Source organism: Caenorhabditis briggsae (genome assembly GCF_000004555.2).
Source record: "Caenorhabditis briggsae complete genome, chrI, whole genome shotgun sequence".
Taxonomy (NCBI): domain Eukaryota; kingdom Metazoa; phylum Nematoda; class Chromadorea; order Rhabditida; family Rhabditidae; genus Caenorhabditis; species Caenorhabditis briggsae.
In genome coordinates this window covers 488,460-513,138 of record NC_013489.2, presented here as the reverse complement: position 1 = coordinate 513,138, position 24,679 = coordinate 488,460, and the positions used below count along the sequence as shown (strand labels likewise).

General features: G+C 39.3%; 7 protein-coding genes across 7 annotated transcripts in view; 3 read left to right on the top strand and 4 right to left on the bottom strand.

The window, feature by feature from the left end:
* Nucleotides 1-4,470: 4,470 nt before the first annotated feature.
* Cbr-lsy-22 lies at nucleotides 4,471-6,727 on the top strand (the record flags this gene model as incomplete). The annotated part of the gene is made up of 3 exons (XM_045243890.1): nucleotides 4,471-4,885; nucleotides 5,541-5,776; nucleotides 6,458-6,727. 3 exons carry the CDS (start codon nucleotides 4,471-4,473, stop codon nucleotides 6,725-6,727), a joined length of 921 nt encoding a protein of 306 aa, XP_045091518.1.
* Nucleotides 6,728-7,724: 997 nt separating this feature from the next.
* Nucleotides 7,725-11,357, bottom strand: CBG00301 (the record flags this gene model as incomplete). The annotated part of the gene is made up of 6 exons (XM_002638672.1): nucleotides 7,725-7,793; nucleotides 8,465-8,832; nucleotides 9,184-9,474; nucleotides 10,893-11,022; nucleotides 11,092-11,181; nucleotides 11,310-11,357. The coding sequence occupies 6 exons, from the start codon at nucleotides 11,355-11,357 to the stop codon at nucleotides 7,725-7,727; spliced, it is 996 nt and encodes a 331-aa protein (XP_002638718.1).
* A 1,221-nt stretch (nucleotides 11,358-12,578) lies between these two features.
* On the top strand, nucleotides 12,579-13,135 carry CBG00302 (the record flags this gene model as incomplete). Its single annotated transcript, XM_002638673.1, has 2 exons — nucleotides 12,579-12,723; nucleotides 12,771-13,135. The coding sequence occupies 2 exons, from the start codon at nucleotides 12,579-12,581 to the stop codon at nucleotides 13,133-13,135; spliced, it is 510 nt and encodes a 169-aa protein (XP_002638719.1).
* A 1,297-nt stretch (nucleotides 13,136-14,432) lies between these two features.
* On the bottom strand, nucleotides 14,433-16,084 carry Cbr-gld-1 (the record flags this gene model as incomplete). Its single annotated transcript, XM_045243740.1, has 6 exons — nucleotides 14,433-14,714; nucleotides 14,762-14,968; nucleotides 15,018-15,161; nucleotides 15,214-15,330; nucleotides 15,380-15,504; nucleotides 15,556-16,084. The coding sequence occupies 6 exons, from the start codon at nucleotides 16,082-16,084 to the stop codon at nucleotides 14,433-14,435; spliced, it is 1,404 nt and encodes a 467-aa protein (XP_045091519.1).
* Nucleotides 16,085-16,830: 746 nt separating this feature from the next.
* CBG00304 lies at nucleotides 16,831-17,648 on the bottom strand (the record flags this gene model as incomplete). Its single annotated transcript, XM_002638675.2, has 2 exons — nucleotides 16,831-17,495; nucleotides 17,570-17,648. The coding sequence occupies 2 exons, from the start codon at nucleotides 17,646-17,648 to the stop codon at nucleotides 16,831-16,833; spliced, it is 744 nt and encodes a 247-aa protein (XP_002638721.2).
* A 334-nt stretch (nucleotides 17,649-17,982) lies between these two features.
* The window catches only part of Cbr-rlbp-1, a gene marked incomplete at both ends in the record, with an annotated part of 19,761 nt that continues 13,064 nt past the window's right edge, over nucleotides 17,983-24,679 (bottom strand). Inside the window, 3 exon segments of the mRNA XM_002638676.1 lie at nucleotides 17,983-18,315; nucleotides 18,405-18,503; nucleotides 19,288-19,411. Of these exon segments, the coding sequence (XP_002638722.1) occupies nucleotides 17,983-18,315; nucleotides 18,405-18,503; nucleotides 19,288-19,411 (556 nt within the window).
* Nucleotides 24,354-24,679, top strand: part of Cbr-lron-9 — a gene marked incomplete at both ends in the record, with an annotated part of 9,443 nt that continues 9,117 nt past the window's right edge. The window contains one exon of the mRNA XM_045243652.1: nucleotides 24,354-24,530. Within this exon, the coding sequence (XP_045091520.1) occupies nucleotides 24,354-24,530 (177 nt within the window). The remainder of the gene's footprint in view (nucleotides 24,531-24,679) is intronic.

Below are 24,679 nucleotides of genomic sequence, written 5' to 3'. Positions count from 1 at the left end.
AGAATCTAAGAATCTAAGAATCTAAGAATCTAAGAATCCAAACCCCATCAATTAGCCGTCCCCCTCCTAAACACCTGCCGAAACTCACCACACGTTTTCTCCTATCTCTTTCAAAAAGTGTCGACACAACACAGAGAGTGGACCAAATTGTAATCCATCTCTCACTCTCGTTATTTTTCTAAACGGGTCCCCCCTCTCAATCCATCAAAAAGCCCCTTGTCTCACACCAGAGTCATTTCGGCTCCCCGCTCTCAGAAGACATTTGGTGGAATTGATGGTTCCAGAAGAGGCAGCCAAAATGCCAAGAAGAAGACGAAAAATAAAACCCATCGTTTTTAATCGAATTCTCTACCAGACGACGTCTTCTGCTTCTATATCCCCATTTTTGGCATTTGAGCCAGCTCCTATCCCTGGATTTTTATGGGCCTTTTCCGCCATCCAAAAAAAGGGGCTTTTCATTTTTGTGAAGTGCCACAGTCGGAGCACTACCTTGCGTGACCCATTTTTATTGCTCCCACGGCCTTACAAGGGGTGTTCTGTGGCAAGTGCGCTCTAGTGCCAAAACCTTCTTTAGTGAAAAAGTAAACTTTTTGCGGTGGAGCGCGATTGCTTTGAAAATTTTGTTCCGATAGAAATCGATTTTCAGCAATTTTCTTAGTTATTTCCTGTTGAAAAATATACATTTTCAGAAAAAAAACATTTTTTCGAAAATTTTTTTTTTGGAATTCTCAAAAAAATGTACTGAAAAACTTATTTTAGCAAAATCTTAGAATTGTAAATTTTGAAATTTTTGAAAAAAATTTAAAAATTTGCAAAATTGCAAAGAAATAATGTCGAAAAACCGATTGACAGAAACTTCGGCATTTTTCGAAAATTTAAAAAATTTCAGAATTTTTAATTTTTTGAATTTTTAAGAATTGTTAAAATTTTGTTCCGATAGAAATCGATTTTTAGCAATTTTTATCGAGTTTTTCGACTTTTTTTTGCACATTTTTTGATTTTGCGATTTTGCGAAAATTAGCTTTTCAGAACAATTTTTTTGAGAATTTAAAAAAATTCGAAAAAAAGTTTTTTTTCTAAAAATTTAAATTTTTCGAAAAATGCTGAAATTTCTCTGAAAATCGATTGGTTATACAAAATTTTCCAAAAAAAGACTTTTTGCAATCGCACTCCGCTGAACGGAAAACCTAGAAATTTTGCGGGAATTCAAAATTTTTTTTTATTTTCAGACTATGTTTTTCCCGTCAAAACTTTCTTTCTAATCTATTACTGGAAATACCTTTAAAGGTGGTGTACGGTGAAATTTTTTATTGCATCAAAATGTGCAGAAATGCATGTAGATTGACATAAAAATAAAGAAAAAATTCAAAAAAATTCCTTCATAGAGAAAATCGAAAAATACGCTGAAAGCCCTTAGGGACGAGGTTTTTTCTAAAGTGTAGCTAATAAAAAATCTGAAAAAAACTCAAACTGAAATTGGGTAATATAAAATCGGGAAAAGTGTAAAATTTTTTCCCTCGTTTTCACTTTTTTTTCGGTTTTTTCAAGAGTTTTCTAGGCTTTTGTCAATTTTTCTTCCAGATACATCGGAAAATTTGAAAAAACAGTGAAAACGAGCGAAAAAATTTTTGAATTCGCGCGCTTTTACTCACCGGGCGACCTAGAAAGAGAGCGTAATTTTCGATGAAGGAATTTTTTGAATTTTTTCTTTATTTTTATGTCAATCTACATGCATTTCTGCACATTTTGATGCAATAAAAAATTTCACCGTACACCACCTTTAAGAACTAAAAAAAAGTCCAGAAATTATTTTTTTCAAAAAAAATTCGAATAGCGATTTTTTCTTAAACAAACAATTTCTTTCTTTCCTTATCACCCTGATAATAAAAAAAATCTTAACACCCTCTCGACATTATTATTATTTATGACTGCTTCCCATGTGCGCCCTACTGAAAAGGAGGGCCCCAAGCCAAGCCATTTTTCCTTCCCCGTTCCCCCTTTGTCTTTTCTCTGCGTCTCTTCAATTTCTACACTCTCTCACCCGGGTAATTGGTCGCGCCACCACCACCGGAGCGTTGAAAAACGAGAGAAAAAGAACGCCGGGGGGCGCCTGGCGCAAACACTTTGACGCAAAAGTTCACTAACAACATTTTTTTGAAAGTTCCCGCCCCATGCGCCTTTAACTGAAAATCCTATTAACCGTATTTTTATTGCCTCCTCTCTCATAATAAAAATAAAATCATCCGCCGGCGGCGGTCCTCTCCTCTCCCCGCCGCCATTCTTTTTTTTGTTCTTTTTATCGTTCCACTCTTTTATATCTTTTCCCGATTTTATATTGCCCCATTTCAGTTTGAGTTTTTTTCAGATTTTTTATTAGCTACACTTTGATGTAAAAAATTCCTTTTTTTTGCATTTTTTGGTAAATTTAGGCCCGAAAAATAGGAAAATTCTAGGCGAACATTCCATTTTTAGCTAATTTTAAGCCAAAATAGATTTTTATCTTTTTTTACGAAAAATCTTGGAACAAACCAGTTTTTTGGCTAAAAAATCGCTGAAAAATCGATTTTTCAACTCTGGAAACCTAAAAATCCGAAAATTTCACTAAATTCTATGTTTTTTTCACCCAAAAAACACCTCTAAAAAAAAGATTTTTTCACCGCCCAATTTTTTTCAAAAACTACAGTAACTTAAAGGCGCATCGCTTGAAAATATGTTTTGAGTTTCGACACGAAATCCTTGTTTGTCAGTAAAAATGGATTTTTTTGTGATTTTTTCGATTAAAAATGTTTTAAGACATTTTTATTTATTTTTAAAACCTTGAAATTTTTCGAAATTGCTCTTTTTCCCCTAGAAAAACTCGGATTTTCACCGATTTGTCGACAAAAATTTATTACAGTAACCTTACAGGCGCAGCTGCTCTAAACTTTTTTGATTCCCGCCACGAAAGTCAATTTTTCGCTTTTTGATATTTTTTTCCCGCATTTTTTGTGATTTTCAACCTAAAAAATCAGTTTTCATCACTTTTTTCATTCAATTTCCTCAATTTCCTGTCTGTCTTCTTTCCTAGTATTTTCCGTTTTTTTTTCAAATTTCCCGCCTAATTTCTCTTATTTTCCAGCCAACACCACCACACAAAAAGAATCAGAGCTCAATTCGATACAATTTTTAGAGTGATACTAAGAAAGAAGAAGCCATTTTTTTTATTCAAAACCGAAATTGATCGCCTCGCGTCGATCAATCCCCGCCTACAATCACGTCGGACCAACGAAGATTCGCGAATCCCAACTTCTCGCATCAAGGCTCCAGTGCCAATCGGGAGAAGTGAGTTTTTTCTAGAAAAATCGTGAAAAATGGGTCAGATGGCCTTGTTTTGGTTTTCTAGGCCACCATGGGGTTTGAGCCGATTTTTTACTCAAAATCCCGGTTTGCAATCAGTACCCGAGAGTTGTTTACGACCCAAAAATTTGATTTTAAGCTATAAAAACTTCACAAAAGGCCCAAGAATACGATCTGGTTAAGTTTTCGAGTTTTCTAGGCCACCAGATCGTTTTTCTTTTCTCGACCATTTTTTGCCGATTTTCCGGCTCAATTCGATTGATTTAAGACGATTGTCATCAAGTTTACTACCAAAAAAAAAATTAAATTTCTAGCCCAAAACTTTGAAAATACAGTCTGGCCGAGTTTTGGGGGATTTCTAGGCCATTGGGCTTTTTTCGGTCTTTTTAGCCGATTTTGTGCAGAAAAGTTTGCATTTTTCGGCTTTTCCGGCAATTTAGACCCATTCGAATCCCAATTTGACGAAAATTTCTGAAAGTTTTCCACCAAAAAACCCAAGAATATGGTCTGGCCGAGTTTCGGAGGATTTCTAGGCCACCAGGTCGTTTTGGCTTTTTTCAAAGGAGTTTATGGCATTTTTCGGCTGTTCGGGCTATTTTAAGCGATTTCAGACAGATTTTCCTAACTAAAAACCCAAAAATACGGTGCTGGCCGAGTTTTGGGGGTTTTCTAGGCCATTCGGTCTTTTTGGTCTTTTTAGCCGATTTTTTGCAGAAAAGTTTGCATTTTCTGCTTTTCTAGCTCATTTTGACCGGTTTAACACCCAATTTTACCGAATTTTCAAACTTAAAAACCCAAAAAGTATGATGTGGTCGAGTTTTTGGGTTTTCTAGGCCACCAGCTATTTTTGGCCTTTTTGAATCGAACTTTTCGAGAAAACATGAATTTTTTGGCTTTTCTAATGGATTTTTTCGGGTTTTCCGGCTATTTTAAAAGTTTTAAGACTCAATTTCATCGAATTCTCACCTAAAAAACTGATTTCTATGCCACATTTTCATGAAAATACGAATTTCTAGCCTAGAAATTGGATTTTAGAAATTCTAGGCCACCAAAAATTGCATTATTTCTAAGCCAAAAAATACTTCATAATTTGTGTCTATTAGTAGGAAACGAAGTGGCTCAGCAAGCGGCGGAATGTCATTGGCCGATCACGTCGACGCCATCAAGAAGGAGATGGCGAGCGTCTCGGGACAACTTCAGACGAACAAGGATGCGCTGGAACGATCGCGAAACGAAGTGACCCAGCTGCAACTATCCCTTCAACAAGTCAACGATCAACAGGTGCAAACGGACATTCAGAAGGCGCACGAGACGACGGAACGGCTGAAAGCGCTGGCTGTGAAGTTCCTGGGCACGCTGTCGGATCCGAATCAGCAGAGTCAGTTGGCAGGAGAGTTTGAGCAGCTGATAGCCAAGTCTGGAGCCGCCTCTGGCGGACCCCAAATGGCTCAAATGCCCCAGATGATGGCCGCTGCGATGCAGCCGCACATGATGATGAGAAATCCGATGTTGAACGCAATGACACAAGGATCGCCACGTGGCGTACCAGGTAATTTAGGTCGAAATTTGAAAAAAACACCCGAAATTTTGAATTTTTGAACCTCTGGATTTCCAAATTTCCAATTTTCTGAATTTCGGAATTTCCGATTTTCGAAATTTCTGAAATTCTGAATTCCGGAATTTTTGCCTTTTTGAATTTCTGGAATTTCTGAATTTCGGTATTTCTGGAATTTTCGAATTTTTGAATTTTCGAATATCGGAAGTTCAAAAAAAACCCAAAATTGACATTCAAATTTACGAAAAGTTTACAAAAAAAAATCCCAAAATTCTGATTTTTCGGAATTTCTGAATTTCCGATTTACTGAAATTCTGAATTTTTGGTTTTCTGAATTTCTGAATTTTTGGTTTTCTGAATTTCTGGAATTTCGGTATTTTTTGAATTTTTAAATTTCTGGAATTTCGGAATTTTTGAAATTTCGGAATTTCTGAATTTCCGATTTTCTGAATTTCTGAATTTCTGGAATTTCGGAATTTCGGTGTTTTTTGAATTTTTAAATTTCTGGAATTTCGGAATTTCGGTGTTTTTTGAATTTTTAAATTTCTGGAATTTCGAAATTTCCGATTTTCTGAATTTCGTAATTTCTGAATTTTCGAATTTTCGAATGAACCAAACTTTCTCTTTTTAATTTTTCGAAAAATTACAGGCAAAGGAGGCGTGCCGAACGGCGGCGGAATCAATATGATGCAGCAGATGCAGATGCAAGCGATGGCGGCACAAGTGCAGGCACACGCTCAAGCCGCCATGATGCACTCGCAAATGTTCCAAGGGATGCCGATGATGGTGCCTGGGATGATGGGAGGCATGCCGCCTGGAATGGCCGGGCTGCCTGGAATGATGCCGCCGAATAGTATGGCAGCGGCGATGCAGCAGCAGTATCAGGTAGGCGGGGAGGGCGGGGGAGAGGCTTATTTTTGCCTAAAATATCTTTAAAAGGCTGAAAATATTGCCTGGCCGAGTTTTTGGGGGTTTTCTAGGCCACTAGGCCACCAGCGCTCTTTTTGGTCGTTTTGGCTCGAAATCCACACTCCAAAAACTGAATTGTCCCAAAAACATAGCCTGGCCGAGTTCCAGGTGATGGCCTAACTTTTGCAAATTTGGTTTTCTAGGCCACCACTTCAAAATGGCCTAGAAAACACACCAGGGTCATGGCAGGCCATTTATAAGCCATTTTAACGTGGTGGCCTTTTGGTGGTTTTCTAGGCCACTGGGCCACCAGTGCTCTTTTTGGTCGTTTTCGCTCGAAATCCACACCCAAAAAATTGAATTTGCCCCACTCTAAAAACTGTAAAATAGAGGTGATGGCCTAACTTTTGCAAGTTTAGTCACGTTAAAATTGCCTATGGTATGGTTTCTAGGTCATTTTGAAGTGGTGGCCTAGAAAACCAACTTTGCAAAAGTTAGGCCACCACTTTAGAATGACCTAGAAAGCACACCTGGGTCATGTTAGGGTATTTTTAGGTCGTTTTGAGGTCGTGGCCTAGAAGACCAAACTTGCAAAAGTTAGGCCACCACTTCAAAGTTAAAAAAAAAAAGCTCTCTAACCATCATTCGCAGTTTCAGCAATTCCAACAACTGGCCGCCGCCGCCGCAGCCTCATCGGTCGCCGTCTCGACGCCGTCCCGCAACCAGTCCACGTCAGGAGCCGCGTCACGAACACGAACCCCTCTGACGCAGTCGGCGACCAACTCGCCCCGCCCCACCACGGAGCTAACGATCAAAGACGAGGAGCCGGAGCAACCGGAGACGAACGGTGTGGCTGCTGCTGCCGCAGTCACCACGGCGGCCGCCTCGATCAAGCAAGAGGAGAATTCGACGGTCGCCGTCGCATAGTCACTTTATCGATTTTTTTCTCTTCTCTTGTTTCTAGTTGTTTTCTCTTGTTTTTTTTTTACGATTTTTGAGTGATTTTAGGCGAAAATTCGGCTGAAATTGGTCTAGAAACCCTGAAAATCCCGTTAAAAATGATCTCAAAATCCAAAAAGTCGATAGAAAGAGCGAACTGTTATGGTGGCCTAGAAAACCCAAACACTCGGCCATATGTTTTTTTTCGATTGTTAAATTTTTGAAAAAAATTCAGTCATTTTTTACCGAATTTTCGCCCCCCTCAAATCACTCGAATATTGGCTCCGCCCCTTTTTTTCCTAAATACTGGTCCTCTCAACCCCCACTCTCTCTCCGTTTTTCAACTGAAAATTATCGATTTCTAAGAAGCCCCGCCCACTTTTTTCTTATTTAAAATTATTGACTTTTGGCTATTTTTATACCTATCGATCTCCCTAAGCCCCGCCCACATTTTTTTTCAGTTGAAAATTATGAAAAATCGCTTTTCTCTCGTTTCTTCTCATCCCAATTTCATTGCAGCGCGGGTACTTTTTTATTTTGTTTAATTTAATTTTTTTTTCCGAAATTCAAAATTTTTAAAAATTTCCCAGTATTTTTTGTCGTTCTCTGCATTTTTTCGCTTTTTTGAGGTTTTTTCGTCGTCCCAAAACCCCCATTATTACACGTATTTTGTCGTTCCTTCCAGTGTTTTTCTTCTTTTGTCCTCCTCATCTTTTTATGGTCCTCTGAAAATACCCCTTGTAAAATATGAATCTCTGAATCTAATTCCTAAAAAAAGCTTTTGAAAGAGCCTTAAAAAGCCTACAAGCGGTCCAAAAAGACAAGAAAAAAATTGAAAAATCAAAAAATCATTTCACAAGGAACACCGCAAAAATCACATAATCCCGACAAATACAAAAAAAATTGGAGAAAGGGGAAGAATAATTTAGAACATAGGGGAGAAGTCTACATTGGCTATGATAAGACACAAATATGGCAATATGATTTATTTAAGAGCGGCGGTGAGCTCCGGGACAGCCTTGAAGAGGTCGGCCTTGAGTCCAATGTCGGCGACCTGAAAATGATGAGCAATTTACCGTAATTCTTCTGGGATTACTGTAGTTGTGTCTACAGTAGTCGTTTTAGGAGGAAAATGTGCCGAAAAAGTTGGGAAAAATGTGCAAGAAAATTGATAAGAAAACCTCGAAAAATCGCTTTAAAGGATTCGGTCGTTCTTGGAAACTTCTAGAAAATTTTTGAAATTTTTTTGAATTAGCGCCAAACTAGAAAATTCTAGGACACCTTTATCAGAGGCTTTTGAAGCGAATTTCGAGGTTTTGCCATCATTTTTTTGCGATTTTTCGCCATTTTTAAAGGCGCATACCCAATTTTACCCATCCAAATCTCACCTGGAATCCAATAAAAATGTGTGCAAAAAATCGCAAAACTTGATTCAGAGGGTTCTCGAAAATTCGAATTCCCGCCAAACCGAAGAAATTCCAGGGCACCTCTAAAAAAGGTTTTGAAGCGATTTTTGCAATTTTTTCTAGATAAACCGCTTCAAAAGCCTCTTCTAGAGGTGGCCTAGAATTTTCAGTTTTGGCGGGAATTCGAATATGCGAGAACCTTCTAGAAGGTTCCGGAGCGATTGTTCGAGGTTTTTTCTAATTTTTTGCAATTTTTCGCCATTTTTAAAGGCGCATACCCAATTTTACCCATTCAAGTTAAAAAAAATCCAATTCTCACCTGGAAGATCGGCGCATCGCCGTCCTTGTTAATCGCAACGATCGTCTTCGAGTCCTTCATTCCAGCCAAATGCTGAATCGCTCCCGAGATTCCGATGGCAATGTAGAGTTCCGGCGCGACAATCTTTCCCGTCTGCCCCACTTGCATGTCGTTCGGCACGTAGCCAGCATCGACGGCGGCGCGAGACGCTCCGACTCCGGCTCCGAGCTTGTCGGCAAGATCGTAGATTAGCTTGAAGTTGTCGCCACTCTTCAGACCACGTCCTCCCGAAACGACGACTTTGGCCGTGGCGAGGTCGGGACGCTCCGATTTGCTCAGCTCCTGGCCGAGGAATTCGCTGGCGTCGGTGGCGATGTCAGTTGATGGAGCTGGAAGGAATATTGTTGTTTTTTTTTTGCTCAAAAATATGCTTCTAGTCGTTTTTGCACCTAATATTTGAGCTTTTTGTCATAAAAATAGTGTTTCCAGCTCATTAGGTATGAAACTGGCTATTTCTATGGGTTTTTAGCCAATTTTTTTCTATGGGTTTTTAGCCAAGGATCTAGAACCAGCTAATTTGGAGCCAATTTTGAGCATTTGGAGCTTGGTTTGGAGCTAATTTAGAGCCAGCTATGTTTTCTTGTCTATTTTTGAACTGAATTTGAGCCTAATTATGCCTCTACATATAGTATTTTTCAGTCAATGCAACGCCAATACCAATAGAATTCCAAGATCCTCACCCTTCTCAACAGCTCCACTTCCTCCTTCCTTGGCTGGCTCGAACGCGGTTCCACGGAATGTGAGCAACTTGATCGGCGCACTGCTCTTCACCTTCTTCACAGCGTTTCCAGCGTACATCGTACGCGTGAAGCTGTCCGCCGAATGCACTTGAGTGACGTCGGAAATCGAGGAGACGTCGAGTTTCGCGGCGACGCGTGGGATCACGCCACGGCCGAACGCTGACGAGCCGGCGGTGATGGCGGTAAAGTTGAACTGCTTGTGAGAGGCGACGACGACTGGCGCGACGCGTTCTGGAAGAGATTTTTGTGAATTCAGTGGTTTTGAAGTCGTGAAAATCGATTTTTTGATGATTCTTTGGTATTTTTAGAGGGTGAAAAACAGCTTGCTTATAGGTGGAAATTAGAGAAAAAAAAACTCAAATTTCGCTGCAAAATATCATTTGAAAATCGAAGAATAGGAGGAAAATCGAAGAATAGGAGGAGAGATTTCAGAGGCTCGAATTGGCAGAAAATAGCTTTAAAATTACTGAAATTGATAGATTTATGACTGAAAATGACGAATTTTCGCCTGAAAACAGCTTAAAATGACAGAAAAAGAACGAAAATTAACGGATAATGATGGATTGCAAAGGTCGAAAAATTGACTGAAAATCACAGATTTTTGGCTGGAAATTACGAATTTTCGCCTGAAAATAGCTGAAAAATGTCGAAAATTGACAGAAAATTATGGATTTTTCACTGAAAAGGTCGAAAAATTGGATGAAAATTACGATTTTTTCGACTAAAATAAAATAGCTGGAAAATGTCGAAAATTTGACTAAAATAACGCATTTTTGACTGAAAATAGCCGAAAATTGTCAAATAACTTGAAAATTTGAGTGGAAATAACTGAAAAAATGTCGTAAATTTCCTGAAATTTTCTGAAAATTACGGATTTTTAAGTGAAACATGACTGAAAAAGGTTGGATAATTGACTGAAAATTACGGATTTTTGACTGAAAATAACTAAAAATTGACGTAAAACGTCGAAAATGTTACTGGAAATGACGCATTTTCGACTGAAAATAGCTGAAAAAGTCGAAAAATTGCCTGAAATTTTCTGAAAATTACGGATTTTCGACTGAAAATAACTGAAAACTGACTGAAAAGGGTCGAAAAATGACAGATTTTTCACTGGAAAGGTCGAAAAATTTGCTGAAAATCACTGCAAAATGCCGAATTTCTGACTGAAAAGGTATAAAATTGGCTGAAAATTACGGATTTTTGACTGAAAATAGCTAAAAATTGCCTGAAATTTTCTGAAACGACGAAGTTTTGACTGAAAATGGCTCACAATTGACTGGGAAAGGTCAAAAATTGACTGAAAATTATGGATTTTTGAGTGAAAATAGCTCTAAAACTACTGAAAAAAAATGTCAGAAATCGACTGCAAACGACAGTAAATAACCGAAAAATGACTTTAAAAAGTCGAAAATTTGAAAAATACGACTGAAAATAGCTAAAAATCAACTGGGAAAGGCCAAAACTTGACTGCGAATGCCGAATTTTTGACTGAAAATAGCTGAAAAATGACTGAAAAGAGTCAAAAAATGATTCGCATATGCAGAAAATGCACATTTTTAGACCTAAAATTGACTTTTTTGGGGGGTCCAATCCTGATTTCTCAGCGATTTTCGACTCAAAAATGCTCCAAAAGCGCTCATTTTCACCTGGCAAATTGTTCTTGAGCTTCTCATCCTCGGCCACCAAAACTCGCTTCACTCCGTTGACCTTGGCGACTTGCTCGGCGACTTTCGAGGCGTTCGCACCGGTGACAAGCACCGAAACTTCGTTTCCGAGCTGAAAAATGCCTATCTATAGCTTCCTTATCAGTGATCACTGATCACATAGTGATCGTTTGATTCCAACCTTTCCAGCGGCGGTGATCGCGTTCAAAGTGATTGGCGCCAGTTTCGCCTCATCGTGCTCGGCGACGACGAGCGTGCTGTTGAGACGAGCCTGAAAAAAGGAATTTTACAGCTTTGAAGGTTAAAATATCGCTTTTTTAGACGCAAATTCGTCAATTTTTCGCATTTTTATTAATATTTATTCAATTTAAAATTCAACAAGTTTCAAAAAATCCTCACATTGCTGAGACGAGCGGTACGGGAGAGGACGGTTCTGGCGGAGAGCATGGTGGTTTCCGGCTGAAAAAATTCGCTTTTCTAATCAATTTTTAACACAATTAACCGAAAAAATCGAGAAAACACAGAAAAATAATGGGACAACGGGCACACACTACAATGAGATGATGATCAGGGGAAAGAGAGAGAGAGAGAGAGAGAGAAGAGAGGAAGAGAAATTAGAGAGAAAGAGGACGATGGGTGATAAGAAGACAGACGAGAAAACATAGTGGACATCCAATCGAGGTCAAAGTTTGCGCTCTGAAATCGAAAAAGAAAAAAATTCAGCTTGAAATCCTGAAAAATTAGGGGTTTTCATCCTAAATTTTGATTAGAATAACTAAAATGTTGGATAAAATCTAATTTTCCTTCAAATTTCCAAGCTTCCCCGCCGGAAAATTCGCTATTTTCGCGAAAAAATTCCCGCTCGCCACCTCCCGTAAATCCACACTACAGTAGTTTGATGTGTAGGTTTGGGTGCTGGCACAATGCCAAGTGTCGGTGCCACGTGGTTTTCAGCTAGAATTGGGGAAAATAATGATTTTTGAGGGGAAAACCATGAAAAATGACATAAATTCACGAAATTTGATGAAAAGGTGACTAAATACCGAGAATTGTTGGAAAATTATCAGAAAAAGGGGTTTTTTTCGATTTTCGTCATTTTTCAGTCTTAATTCCGATAAAAATGACTAAAATTTATTTTTCCTTTGAATTTCCAAGCTTTCCCGCCAAAAAAGTCCCCATTTTCGCGAAAAAATCGCCGAAAAATTCCAGATCACCACCTCCCGTAAATCCACACTACAGTAGTTTGATGTGTAGGTTTGGGTGCTGGCACAGTGCCAAGTGTCGGCGCCACGTGGTTTTGAGCTAGAATTGGGAGAAAAACATGAAAAATACAGCAAATTGGATGAGGAAAACGGCGAATAGACATTTTCTGGTGAAAAAATGAGCAAAAAATTGGGTTTTCTTTGATTTTTGCCTAAAATCAAAAAATTCAAATACTGGTTCAGAAATTCTCCTAAAACTAGATTGCCTTCTAAAACTTGTCGATTTTACAAGCAAACTTATCTTTAAGTGACCTAGAAATTCACGTTTCAACGTGAACCCGCACCGCCCTTCTGATCCTTGTCGCCCTAAAAAAGGCACCCCAGCCCCCTGGGAATCCACAATATTCAAAGCTACCGTTGGTGCGTCTCTCTCTTCTCTTGTCTCGTCCCTCAAGAACTCGAAAAAATGGCCGTTTCCGTCGACTCGACAACCCAACAATCGGAGATCCGTACCGCCTGTGCTGGACCTCAAATCACCGACGCCGAGCTTCGCACCGCCGTCAACTCGACGCTCCGTTCTCGTGGAAAGGCGTCGACTCGTACCGCGTTGAGTGAGTTTTTTTCAAAATTTCAGAAATCAACAAGTTCAAATTTTCAGGCACCGCCACCGCCATCCCATCTGGCGTCAGCTACGATAAAATGGTCTCCGCGTTCACCACGATCACCTTCTCCTACATCCTCCTCGCCATCACCACCTACGTCCAAGCCACCGTTAGCTTGTTCCACGTCGCCTATTTCTCGTATCGCAACCCGACGGTTTCAAAGGATCTCATCAAAACGGCCGCCCATCTTCTGAAGACGTCCTACGACAACAAGCTGCTGACTGGAACCGAAATCGTCGAGGTCACGCACAACTCGATCATCGCGCCGATGGTTCGCCACAACCAAAAGTATCATCAGGAGGAGAATCAACGTACCGCGCAATTGCAGACGATGAGAACCTCGACAGCCGTCTCTCAGTAGAACTCAAAACGGGATCAGAGATGAATAAAGAATTTCTTTATTTAAAATTTCGTTTATATAATTTATTATTTTTGCTATTCTATTTGCCAAGAATCTCCTTCTGCAGCGGCGACACTCGTCCCGCGGCTTTCCACTCTCTTGTGTGATTCCAGTCGACAAAAATCATGGTGGCTGCTAGAATCGGCCATGCGTAGATCGGAAATCCACGTCGGAACGACGTCCATACAGATGACACGGCAACCATCCTCTCTGAAAATTGGAAAGAGATGATGAAAAAGGCAAGAAAGGTGGAAAATTAGGTTGGCGCATTTCCCGATGGGTTGACGCATGTCGAGTGCGCTTGGCACGTCTTTGGCTCGCGTATCCAGATGTATTTGGGCGATTTCAGGACGAAAAATATAATAAAATGAAAGATTTTTTAAAATTGAGGTAACAATAATCATCTCCGATGACATGAAACATTTAGAGCAAAAAAGAGAAAAAAACTTAATTAAGATAATTAGAAAAGGAGATTGCCAATAAAAACTTTTTTATTAATCCTAATCCACGGTGGCAGGAGACAGCACGCACGCGGGCAGAGAGTCTGAAAGGATAACAAAAAAGTGGGGGTAGTAGTCAAAAGAGCTGACGAAAAAACGGTTGGGGGATAAGAGCGCTATTCGCGCTGGAGTTTATGATGGACAGATTGGATCGGGAAAGGGGGAGGGTATGGGAAAGATATAGAAGGGTGAGATTTGAACATGGAGAGAATGTTAAGAGAAAAGATGAAAAAAGAATAATTAAAATCTCAAGCTACTGAAAAGTGGGAAAAATGAAGGATATTAGAGTGATTTTTCTGGAGAATAATCCTCAAACTACGTAACGATTCTACAAGGGTTAGCGTTGAGATAACACAGAAAAAACGTGGGAGAGGGCCATTACGGGGGAAAGTCGAGATTGTGTAGACTTCAACCTATATTAAACTTTGATGTCCTGCAACAGGAAAACAAGGATAATACTGGGAATGATTGCATATATTGGGGGGCGAGTTTAAATTACAGAAAAGAATTAATGGTATTAAGGGATCTCATGACATAATTGTTACATTTGTATGTATATGCTATTCCTAAAGGATGTGAGATGGCAGATACCAAAAAAAAGGGAAGAAAAAAACAAGGGAAAGGGACAGGGTGGAGGGGGTGATGGATACACGATATATGGTACATGATTCTATGCTAGCACTGTGTATATTTGAAAGTAGTAAGAACTAACAGAACAAAAACTACGAAGAATGTTGGTGTGAGAATTATGCTATGTTCTAGAAAGAGGTGTTGTTGACCGAAGAAGCCGATGGACTGTCTCCTCCTGATTGAGCTTGAGTGGTGCTTGTACTGTTGACTGATGGTGTCACGTTCGATGAAGAAGAGGTGAAGAGTCCCGGGAACGAATTGACAAACGAAGTGGTTGTTGGATAGTTCGGGAACGTCAGGTCACTAGCCAGTTGGAGGGAGCTAAACGAGTCGAACATGCTCGGTGTCAACAGGGAGTAGTCGAAGATGTTGTTTCCGAGAATTCCACTTGATCCAGCGATTGTCGGGCTCTGGAAAATTTTAGGTTACGGATAGTTCAATTTAAGACACAACTGACCAAAATGGATCCTGAGAAGCTGCTAATTGGGACTCCTGGGGTTGGTGACATTGGAACTGGGCCTGGGCTGCGCAGTGGAGTAGCCGAGAGAAGTGGGACAGCAGTCATCATGCGAGCTGGATTTGGAGATTTCATTGGACGATAGGTTCCATTGATGATGGCGAGCTCCATGAGCTGCTTTCTCTTCAACTCGTCAGTTCCTTCTGGCTGAAAACGATTAAATTGGATTTTGAAGTGAGGAAATTTGCACGCTTACAGCTGGAACTAGCAACTTCTTGACTTGCTCAAGTGCGGCTTGCAGCTTGAGGTGCACACGATTCTCGGTGTCCTCGCATTGCACCAACACGTGCAGATCGTCTTCGAGATGCTCCCAATTGGCTTTCCCACGATGGGCACTTTCCTTGAACGACTGAACATTATTTTGGGGGAACTAAAGGGTGTTCAAAGCTAACCTTGGCCTTATCTCTCATCGACCCCTTTCCGCGGACCATGATCTTGCATCCGGTGTCTTGTTCGAGTTGCTTAGCAGTCATTCCACGTGGTCCAAGTATTCTGCCGACGAAGTTGTACTGAAATTATGTGATGAAAAGGATAGAGGACTCCATTAGCGTTACTTACATCTGGGAACTCGTTCTTTGGAACGTAAATCTTTTCCGTTATGGAGACCATGTCCCCAGCTGGCTCAGGAAGATCGACACGTGGGAACTCAGTTTGAAACAAAGCGACACGAACTCGTCCTATCTCTGGAAACGGAGCGGAATCAATTACCGACCAATAAAATTATCGCTCCTTACCATCATCCAGAAGACGTTCGACGTTGTTGAACATGTGTGGGAAGAGTGTAAGATGTTTCTTCTCTTTGACAAGATCGGCGAGATACTCGACGGTGGCTTCAACCTCAACTGGTTCGGTGATCGTTGGCGAGAAGAGGCTCTTGTCCATTGAAGACTTCCCATAACTCAGGGGAGTCGCCGGAAGCGTTGGCGAAAAGATGCTCCGCGATTTTGGATGGAACATGGTCGGGGAGAGAAGCGAATTCGGCGTCTGGCTGTAAGCACTTGAAATCGGCGACATCAAGTTTCTCTGAGGATGGAGGGAGAGACGAGCTGGTGGTGGTGCTCGCACTGAGCTCCAGCCATCTCGCCGTGGCGCTGGCCAACGATCCGCGCTCACACTGGACTCGAGAATCTGGAAACTCTTCCGTGGACTGGTCTCATCGTCGAGTGATGTTGGGGTGAGGATCGACGAACGAGATGGTGAATCGACGCTTGGGTTCTCATGCTGTGCCGACACACCGAAGGTTGGGGTGGTGCACGACGGCATTCTCTTCAATTAACCTGGAAAATGACGCAAAATTGTAGGGAAAATTGCATTTTCGAAACAGAAACAGGCAATTTTTGTGAAAAAACTGACGAAACTCGTGCATTTATCAGAAATTTTCACAAAAATCTGAAAATTTCGCAAATTTTTGACCCGAAAAGAAAAAAATCAAAAAAAAATGGTGAAAATCGGCGAAAAAATAGCAAAAACTAGATCAATTTCGAAAATATCCTCCTAAAATTCGAAGCGCTACCGTAACCCAACTTGTCGTGTCGAGACCCCTTGGCCACCGGCCGCCGCGCGCCTTTGATTTCTCGACGAATTTTGGTCGTTTTTTTCGGTTTTTTCGGCGAAAAAAACGGGGTTTTCGAAGATTTTGCATGTTTTAAGTGTGTCGAAACTGAATAAAATATTAAAAAAAAATAATCTGAAAATTGAATTTTTTTACAAGTTTTCCGGCGAAATCTTCAGATTTTCCTAGAAAAATTGGCCTGAAAATGACCTAAAATTTTTTCCGAGTTTTTGGGCGAAAGGTGTGATTTTTCGATAATTTCGAATATTTTAATTGTGTGAAAACTGGATCAATAATTTTTAAAATGAAAATTATGTGATTTTTTTCAGGTTAACGTCTTTAAAAACGAATTTTACAGATTTCCCTCCTGAAATTGAACTAAAAACTGATGAATAAACGAATGAAAACATCATTATTTATGCATTTATTAAATTTTGAATCAAATAAACAGAAAATATCATTGATGATGATGACGATTATTAAAGTTCCGCCTTCTATGATGCTTTTTCTTCCCCTCATCTGTCTCCTCAACGGGCACGGGTAGTCCTGCAGCTTCGGCAGCCGATTTTTGCATCAAGAATCTCTTTTTCTTCTCCGTCTCCAGAATATTCGTAATACGCGTGCTGATTCCAAGGTCCACTTCTGGAATTCCAGCCAACATGTGCTCCGACAGCAATTCGGTTTCTTTTTTGCTCTGATTCGCCTTCAGCTTGCCAGCTGCCTCTTTCAGCAGTTCCACGTCACGATCATCGGCGTTCAGAGAAGAGAATCTAGAAGACGCCGAAGCAGCTTGTGGCGTTTCCCCTCTAGGCTGAGACGGTGTCGATGTGTCCTTTGTATAATGAGTGAGCCCATCGTCTATATACTTCCTCAGCTCCTCGTGCTCATCTCTCAACATTGTCTCCTTCTCAAACTGGTCTCGAAGTCCGTGCTCAATGCTGGCTGCTTCCATCGCCGCCTTCTTTTTCGCCGTCATTATCATTCCACCGCCTGTCATTTGAATTCCGTCTTCTAGAGCAGCGGCTTTCGTAATTCCAACGGCACACTCTAGTTCGGTGAGCCCATTTTTGCGTTCTCTCGATCTCTGAAGGTCTCGAATGTCGGCGACGCGATTGGATTCTTCTGAAAAATTGGAAATTCGGTTTTTTGGGCCTAAAAATCCCATTTTCTTATGTTTTCTGCTTCAAAACTCTTACGTTCATCAATCTCCTCCTCATCCTGATCGATTTTTCGCTTCTGAATCTTCCTTTTTGGTTTTCTGAACAAATCGGCCATTACTTCTGGGGAATCTGGAATATTTTGGATTTTCAATTTGTCAAAAATAGAAGAAAAATTTATTCAATTTTAAGGTGGAAAAATCAAAGTGACATGAAGAATTATGCCCGGGACGTTGGTTTTGTGATGGGAAAATCGGGAAATGAAGCGAAATTCGAAAGTGATGCCAGCGCGCTCCACTGGACTCAGGGGAGAAAAATGGAGGGAAGCGAGAGAAATTTGAATTTAAATTTAAGAAAAATTATTTTTCGCAAAGAAATCGGGTTAAAAAAGACGAATTGTGACTAGAATTCGGGAATTTTTCAGTTGAAAAAAAAACTATTTAAAGACAAGCAGACTCCATTTCCAGCCGAGCACGAAGATCAGCACATTCCGATCGAAGGCGGGTGATTTCTTCGAGAAGTGTCGAACGGGCGGCCTCTTCCAATTTGCACTTTTCCATCCATTCGTCGGATTTTTCCTCGGATTTTTCGATTTTTTCGTCAAAATCCTTGAAATTTCTCAATTTCCAGCACAATTTCGCAATTTTCTGACGTTCTTCAGCGATATCTTCTCTTAGCATCCCCTGGGTGGCCATCAATTGCTTCTCCTCGTACATTTCTATACATCTGGAGGTGTCGGAAATCGGATTCAGCGGTACAACTTGGGGCAGAGCGTCCAGAAGTTGCTGGAAAATTTTTAATAGAAAATTCTGGCAAAAACGGCTTCTAGAAGCTTGCATAAGTTAGATGTGCAGGTTCTCACAGACTACTGTACCTTCAATTTCCTCTTGATCGCTGTGATGCTGTTCTGGACCTGCCACGCATTCTCGTCTAGTTTTCCAGTGGATTTGCCTTGCTCGTGGCGGGCACTGATCTGGAAAAATAAACAATAGAAATATTAGGTCATGACCTAGAAAAATTGGGTCATGACCTAAAAAAAATTTAGGTCATGACCTAGAAAAATCTAGGCCATGACCTAATAAAAATCTAGGCCATGACCTAGAAAAATCTCGGTCATGAACTGGAAAAACTAGGTCATGGCCAAAAAAAATCTAGGTCATGGCCAAAAAAATCTAGACCATGCCCTAAAAACATCTAGGCCATGACCTAAAAAAATCTACGCCATGATCTAAAAAAATCTAGGTCATGATCTGAAAAAGAAAAAAGGAAAATTTGAAATGAGAGTTTCAGGAAAATCTGAAAATCCAAAATTAAAAAATTCCCGAAAGCGCTCAAACTTGGCATCGTGCCAAGTTTAATTTATAAAACCATTTGGCACTGTGCCAAGTTATTTCAATATTTTTCCCATTTCGAAGATCTGCATATCCGATAAGTTTGACCTTCGGCGGGAAAACCCATTTTCGGCTAATTACGGTTTCGGAAATTTCCAAAAGAGAGAGAGACGCAGAGAAGAAGAAGGTGTCGAGGATCATTTATATCATATTATCAAGAACTTTACAATTTTTGAAAATAAGAAAAATCCTATTTCCTACAACAAATCATAACAAAAACCACTCTATCACACACAATAAAAGTGGGCGGAGCCTATAGTAAAACAACCCGTTTTTCTTTTTTTCTTTCCCAAACATTCGTCTTCCTCTTCTTCTAATCCATCCTCCTCCTCCCTCTCTCTCTCTCTTCTAAACCCTTTAACATACCTTCGAATGCAACAAGTCCAATAGGAATTGCTGTTTTTGCAGTTCCTCGTGTATTTTTTGTTGACTCTTCTCCTCTTCCAGCCATTTTTCGACAGTTTGGAAGCCTTCCAGGGGCGGGATGTATCTGGAAATAGGTTATTTAAAAAAGCAAAAAGGGGCGAATAGGAGTCGAACCCGCGTCCTGGAGATTGAGAGGCAGCGCTGTTGCCGCCTGCGCCACGCGGGCTCAAATGTTAGGTAGTGGGTGCGGGCGTAGAAGAGCGTGTGGGATTTCAAAGCTTTGAGAGGAGAGGGAGGGGGAGGGAGGGGCCTGGTTGGGTTGGGTTTTGAAAAGTAATAGAACCTAAAAGGGTGTAAAAGTACTTGAAAATGGGAATCCTTGTCCTCCTCCATTCAAATGTTGTTTTAAGTGGAGAATATACTAGGTCTTTTTGTGAATACACTTGTAGTACAAAAGGTTTGTTTTCCAATGATGATTGAGTAGGTTATAGCGGTTTTTATTGTTCTTTTTTCGTTTTGTAAAGGTTGCATTTTCTATTTCGAATTCAATTATTACTGTGAATGCGCTCTGTGTTCAGCGGAGCGCGGTTGCGCGGCGCCTTTTTTTTTTGAAAATTTGCTTTTTTCGATTTTTCGTTACTTAAAATAGTTTATCAGGCAAAAACACATATTTTAAGTGGGAAAAAAACCAATTTAGACGAAGAAAGTTAGCAAAAATCAAAATTTTAGAATTTTCCAAAAAAAAATCAATAATTTTTATCGATTTTTTTTGTAATTTTGGCGCCGCGCAATTGCGCTCCACCGAACAAACGTCTCGCATTTCGAATTTTTAGGTTTAAATGCGCTTTAATACCGATCAAAGATACTTATTTGAATTTTCGTGCGTCTGAAAATCGCAAACGCGCTCTAATAGACAGAATTATTTGAATTTTCTATTTTTGCAAACGCGCTCTATCGATAAAAACCTTTTTTTTGGGAAAGTACACAAATTCCAACGGGGATCTTATCAATTTACACGCCCTCCCAGTCAACTGAATCATCCGTTTTTCGATTTGACAAAAAAGGAAATGAGAGAGTGAGAGACGCAGAGAAAGTCAAAAACTGCTGATCCATCCTCTTGACCTACATTCTACCGCAATTTTTCTTGACATTTAGATGTCAAAAATTCCGAAAAACGTTTTTTTCCGCTCTTGCCCTTCCCTTGCCCATTACTTGCCCATCCCCATTTCTGCCACACCTACACCCATATCATATCTAATCAATAGGCTTTTTATATCCCTCTATTTCTTTCTCTGCGTCTCTCCTCCTCTCTCCAGAATCCAGAATGCGTGATCTGATCTGCATAACAGCTTCTTCTTATTCTTTTCCCCATCTTCTTGCCTCATTACATTCATCCCACCCCTAAATGACGCCCTTCTGATAACTTTTGGCATATTTCCCCAAAATGACTAATGTTTGGGATTTATTGGGACTTTTTACCCTAAATTTTCTCCCCCGAAAAATTGCCAAAAATGGCAGTTTTTTCTAGATTTTTCAAATTCTAATGGCGGTTGAATCAAATAAAATTTGAAGAGCATTAATGGGTTTTTTGAGGAGCACAATTTCTCACTCAATTAATCATTCCGGCTATCCGGAGCTAACCAGAGGAGCAGTTGGCGTTTTTTAAGGTTTGAAAAAGAAGCTATAAATATTCCAAGAAATGGTTTTTTTTCGAATTTTTAGTGCAATTTTTAGTGCAAAAATCTCCCGTTCACTTTGAGCTCAATTATCTCGGCTCCCATTACAGATATCGAAAAGCTGTTAACTGATAAAATGTTGGTGATATTATGATAAACATTTTATCAGTTGACAGATAGTTGATATCTTTTCTAGGAACCAAGATGATTGAGCTCGAAGTATGCGACCTCAACAGACACCTTGCGTGAGTGGTGGAATCCTAGCTGACGCTTGCAACCGCGTAGCTCAACAGGGCGCAAAGAGAACATGTAATTTCTTATATCATTTTGTAGAACATTTTAAGACCTACATTTTCCATTTTGATGTTTTTGAAAATGTTGATTTTGAAGCAAGCTATAAGTTCTCAACTAACTGAAGCTCGAAAGTCGTAGTAATTGGCTAATGACAAGGTTCTTATCAACTGTTGATAATCAACGTTAGGAGTACTGTAATCACAATGTGTTACATATCATTTTATAGACAATTTTACGATCTACATTTTCCATTTTAAAAATTTCAAAAATTTCAAGTTTCAGGAAAGTTATAAACATTTAAGGAACGGAACCTTGAAAATCGTTGTAATGGCCATATTATGGAGGCTCTTATCAACCGTTGATATTCAATGTTAGGAGTACTGTAATTTTAGAGTGTTTTATATAATTTTGTAGATCGTATCGAGATCTACATTTTCCATTTTGAATTTTTGGAAAATGTTAAGCTTGAAGCAAGTTATAACTCTTTAACAAACCAAGTTTTAAAAATCGTTGTAACGACAACTTTCAAACGCTCCTTATCAATTTTAGAATTTGTATGATAATACAGTATTGTATATCATTTTATAGAAAATTTTATGATCTACATGTTTCAATTTAAACCATTCAAAAATATAAAGTTTGAAGCAAGTTATGCATCCAAATGTTCAATTATCCAGTTAGTTGTGCTTTTAGGACCCACCACCGAGATATTGATGGCTTCTAGACAACTCAATGGTTATTAAAATGTAACAGAAAATAGAGCTTATTTGCTGAACTTTTAAAAACCTACATTTTGCAATTTGGATCATCCAAAAATGTCAAGTTTGAAGGGGCTTACTATTAGACCGAAAATAGGATGGGCACTAATGGGATATCCCACTCATAACGCAATTTATCTTGTTTTGTATGATAGTTATCAAAAAGTAATTAACTGATAAAATGTTTGTTATAAAAATTTACACATTTTATTAGTTGACAAATTTTTGATATCTCTTATAACAACCGAGATAATTGAGCTTAAAATGAGAGCATAGTAAATGGTGATATTACTGAGTAGCTCAAGAAGTTCCTTTGACGCAGCATATTGTGTTAAATATCAATTTGTAGAGAATTTCAAGATCTACATTTCGCAATTTAAAAAAATGTGAAAATGTAAATTTTGAAACAAGTTATGGGTCAAAATGTCCAGGGATAGCAAAGCCCAACTCTTGGTAATAAGCCCAATTTTAAAGGCGCATGCCCCAGGAGCCCCCTAGTACCAGTACCAGGTAACCCCCTACCCCTGCTAGTTACATATACCAACCACACCATTTGCACTCACACCCATTATCTCTGTGTCCCTCAATTTCCAATACTCTCTCCTCCAAATGACCACTCTCATAAAGTCATAAAGTTTCGGTGTGGCATAGTACACAGCAAAAAACAGAGGGGCGCAGCGGACACCTTTTGGGGACACCCATAAAGGCTCCGCCCCCTTTTCCTCCACTCCCTTTTTTCTCTCTTCTTCTCTCTATACATCCCTTTCTCTTCTTCTAATACCGTCGGTCCAATGTTATGTATGTGTCTTCTGGGGTGGCTTCTCATATCTCGTTTCAAATCATCATCTTCTTCTTCTTCACCACTACCTCTTCTTCTTCTCTTTTCTCGGGAGAGGCGATTCTCGTACGTATTACATGTAATTATGATTCATTTATCTCCCATTATTATTATTCCAATCAATTCGAATACTACCCGCGCATGTTTTAGTTAGCCCAATTTATCTAGGTTCCTGTAAGAGGTATCAAGAAGTGGTCAACTGATAAAATGCTGCTGATTTTATGATAAACAATTTGTTAGTTAACAACTTCTTTATATCTTTCAAAGAAACCGAGATAAATTGGGTTGAACATGAAAGCGCGCGCAAATATGTGCGCAATGCCTAGGCTCTAACTTTGAGCTTAATTATCTTGGTTCCTATAAGAGGTATCACAAATTGGTAAACTAAAAAAAAGTGTGGATTTTTATACTTTATATTTTTTCAGTTAACTTTTTTCTGGTAGCTGTCATAGAAAACGAGATAAATTGAGGAAAACTTTGCAACTATATAAGGGAATCCTATTTTTGGTTTATTTCCCTTTAAACTTGACATTTTTGAATGATCAATATTTTTGAATGATCGAAATTGCAGAATGAGCATTTTTGTAGCTCAAAAATTAGATGTTTCATTATGACCACTTTTAAGAACCGTTCATTTTTCTTGCAGCAATCAACATGCCTCGGTGGCTCCTACTTACAAGATCACTGCACATTTGGACCCATAATTTTCTTCAAACTTTATATTTTCTAATGTTTTAAATTGGAAAATGTAGATCTTGAAATTCTCTACAAACTAATATATAACACATTGTGATTACATAACTCCTAACGTTGATTATCAATGGTTGATAAGAACCTTGTAATTAGCCAATTACTACGACTTTTGAGCTTCAGTTAGTTGAGAACTTATAGTTTGCTTCAAAATCAACATTTTCAAAGAAATCAAAATGGAAAACGTAGATCTTAAAATTCTCTACAAACTGATATGTAACACATTACTATTGTAAAATATCAGAATATTATGAGATCTTGAAATTCTCTACAAAATGATATATCAAATCGTATATCGCTCATCACCCAGCTGAGCTACGCTGTTGCAAGCGTTAGCTAGGAAGTCCCAATGGCCGCAAGTGGCGCGATCCCTGAACACTTAAACCTATAACTCGCCTCAAACTCAACATTTTGAAGTTGTATGAATTGCAAACTTTCAATCTTGAAATTCTCTACAAAATGTTTTATAATACATAAAGATTTCAAAAATTCGGATTATGATGAGACCCCTTTAAAAGTTGTCATTAAAATTTTAAAGCTTCAGTGTAGCAAAGAGTTATAACTTTCTTCAAACCTTACATTTTTGAATGATTTAAATTGATAAATGTAGATCTTGAAATTCTCTACAAAAACATATAATCTGAAAATAAGGCCCCCTCCAGCTATACGGTCAGATTTCCTTCAATCTCTCCGTCTCTCTATCTCTCCTCTTCTCTTCCACCCCCAGCTGTTTTACAGGCCACAAAAAAAATGCGACGACGACATTCGGATGTCGTCATTTGTCTTTTTCTATCGTTTCTTCTCTATTCAAATGTAGAATCAGCTGGATCATCGCCAATTCCGAATTGCCCCGATTTGGATGTTCTCGAAAATCAGTCAGACCTCTCGCAGGACGATCTCAACAACTTGATTCTGTGCTTTTGTAAAGTGAGTCTTTTTTTTGCAAATGTGTAATAAGGGATGACTAATTTATATGACGAATCACACACACTTTTTTGTACAGTAGGATTATCATCAAAAATGGTTTTAAAATCAAAGAAATCGAAATACTTCAGAACATTTTTTGGAATACTTTG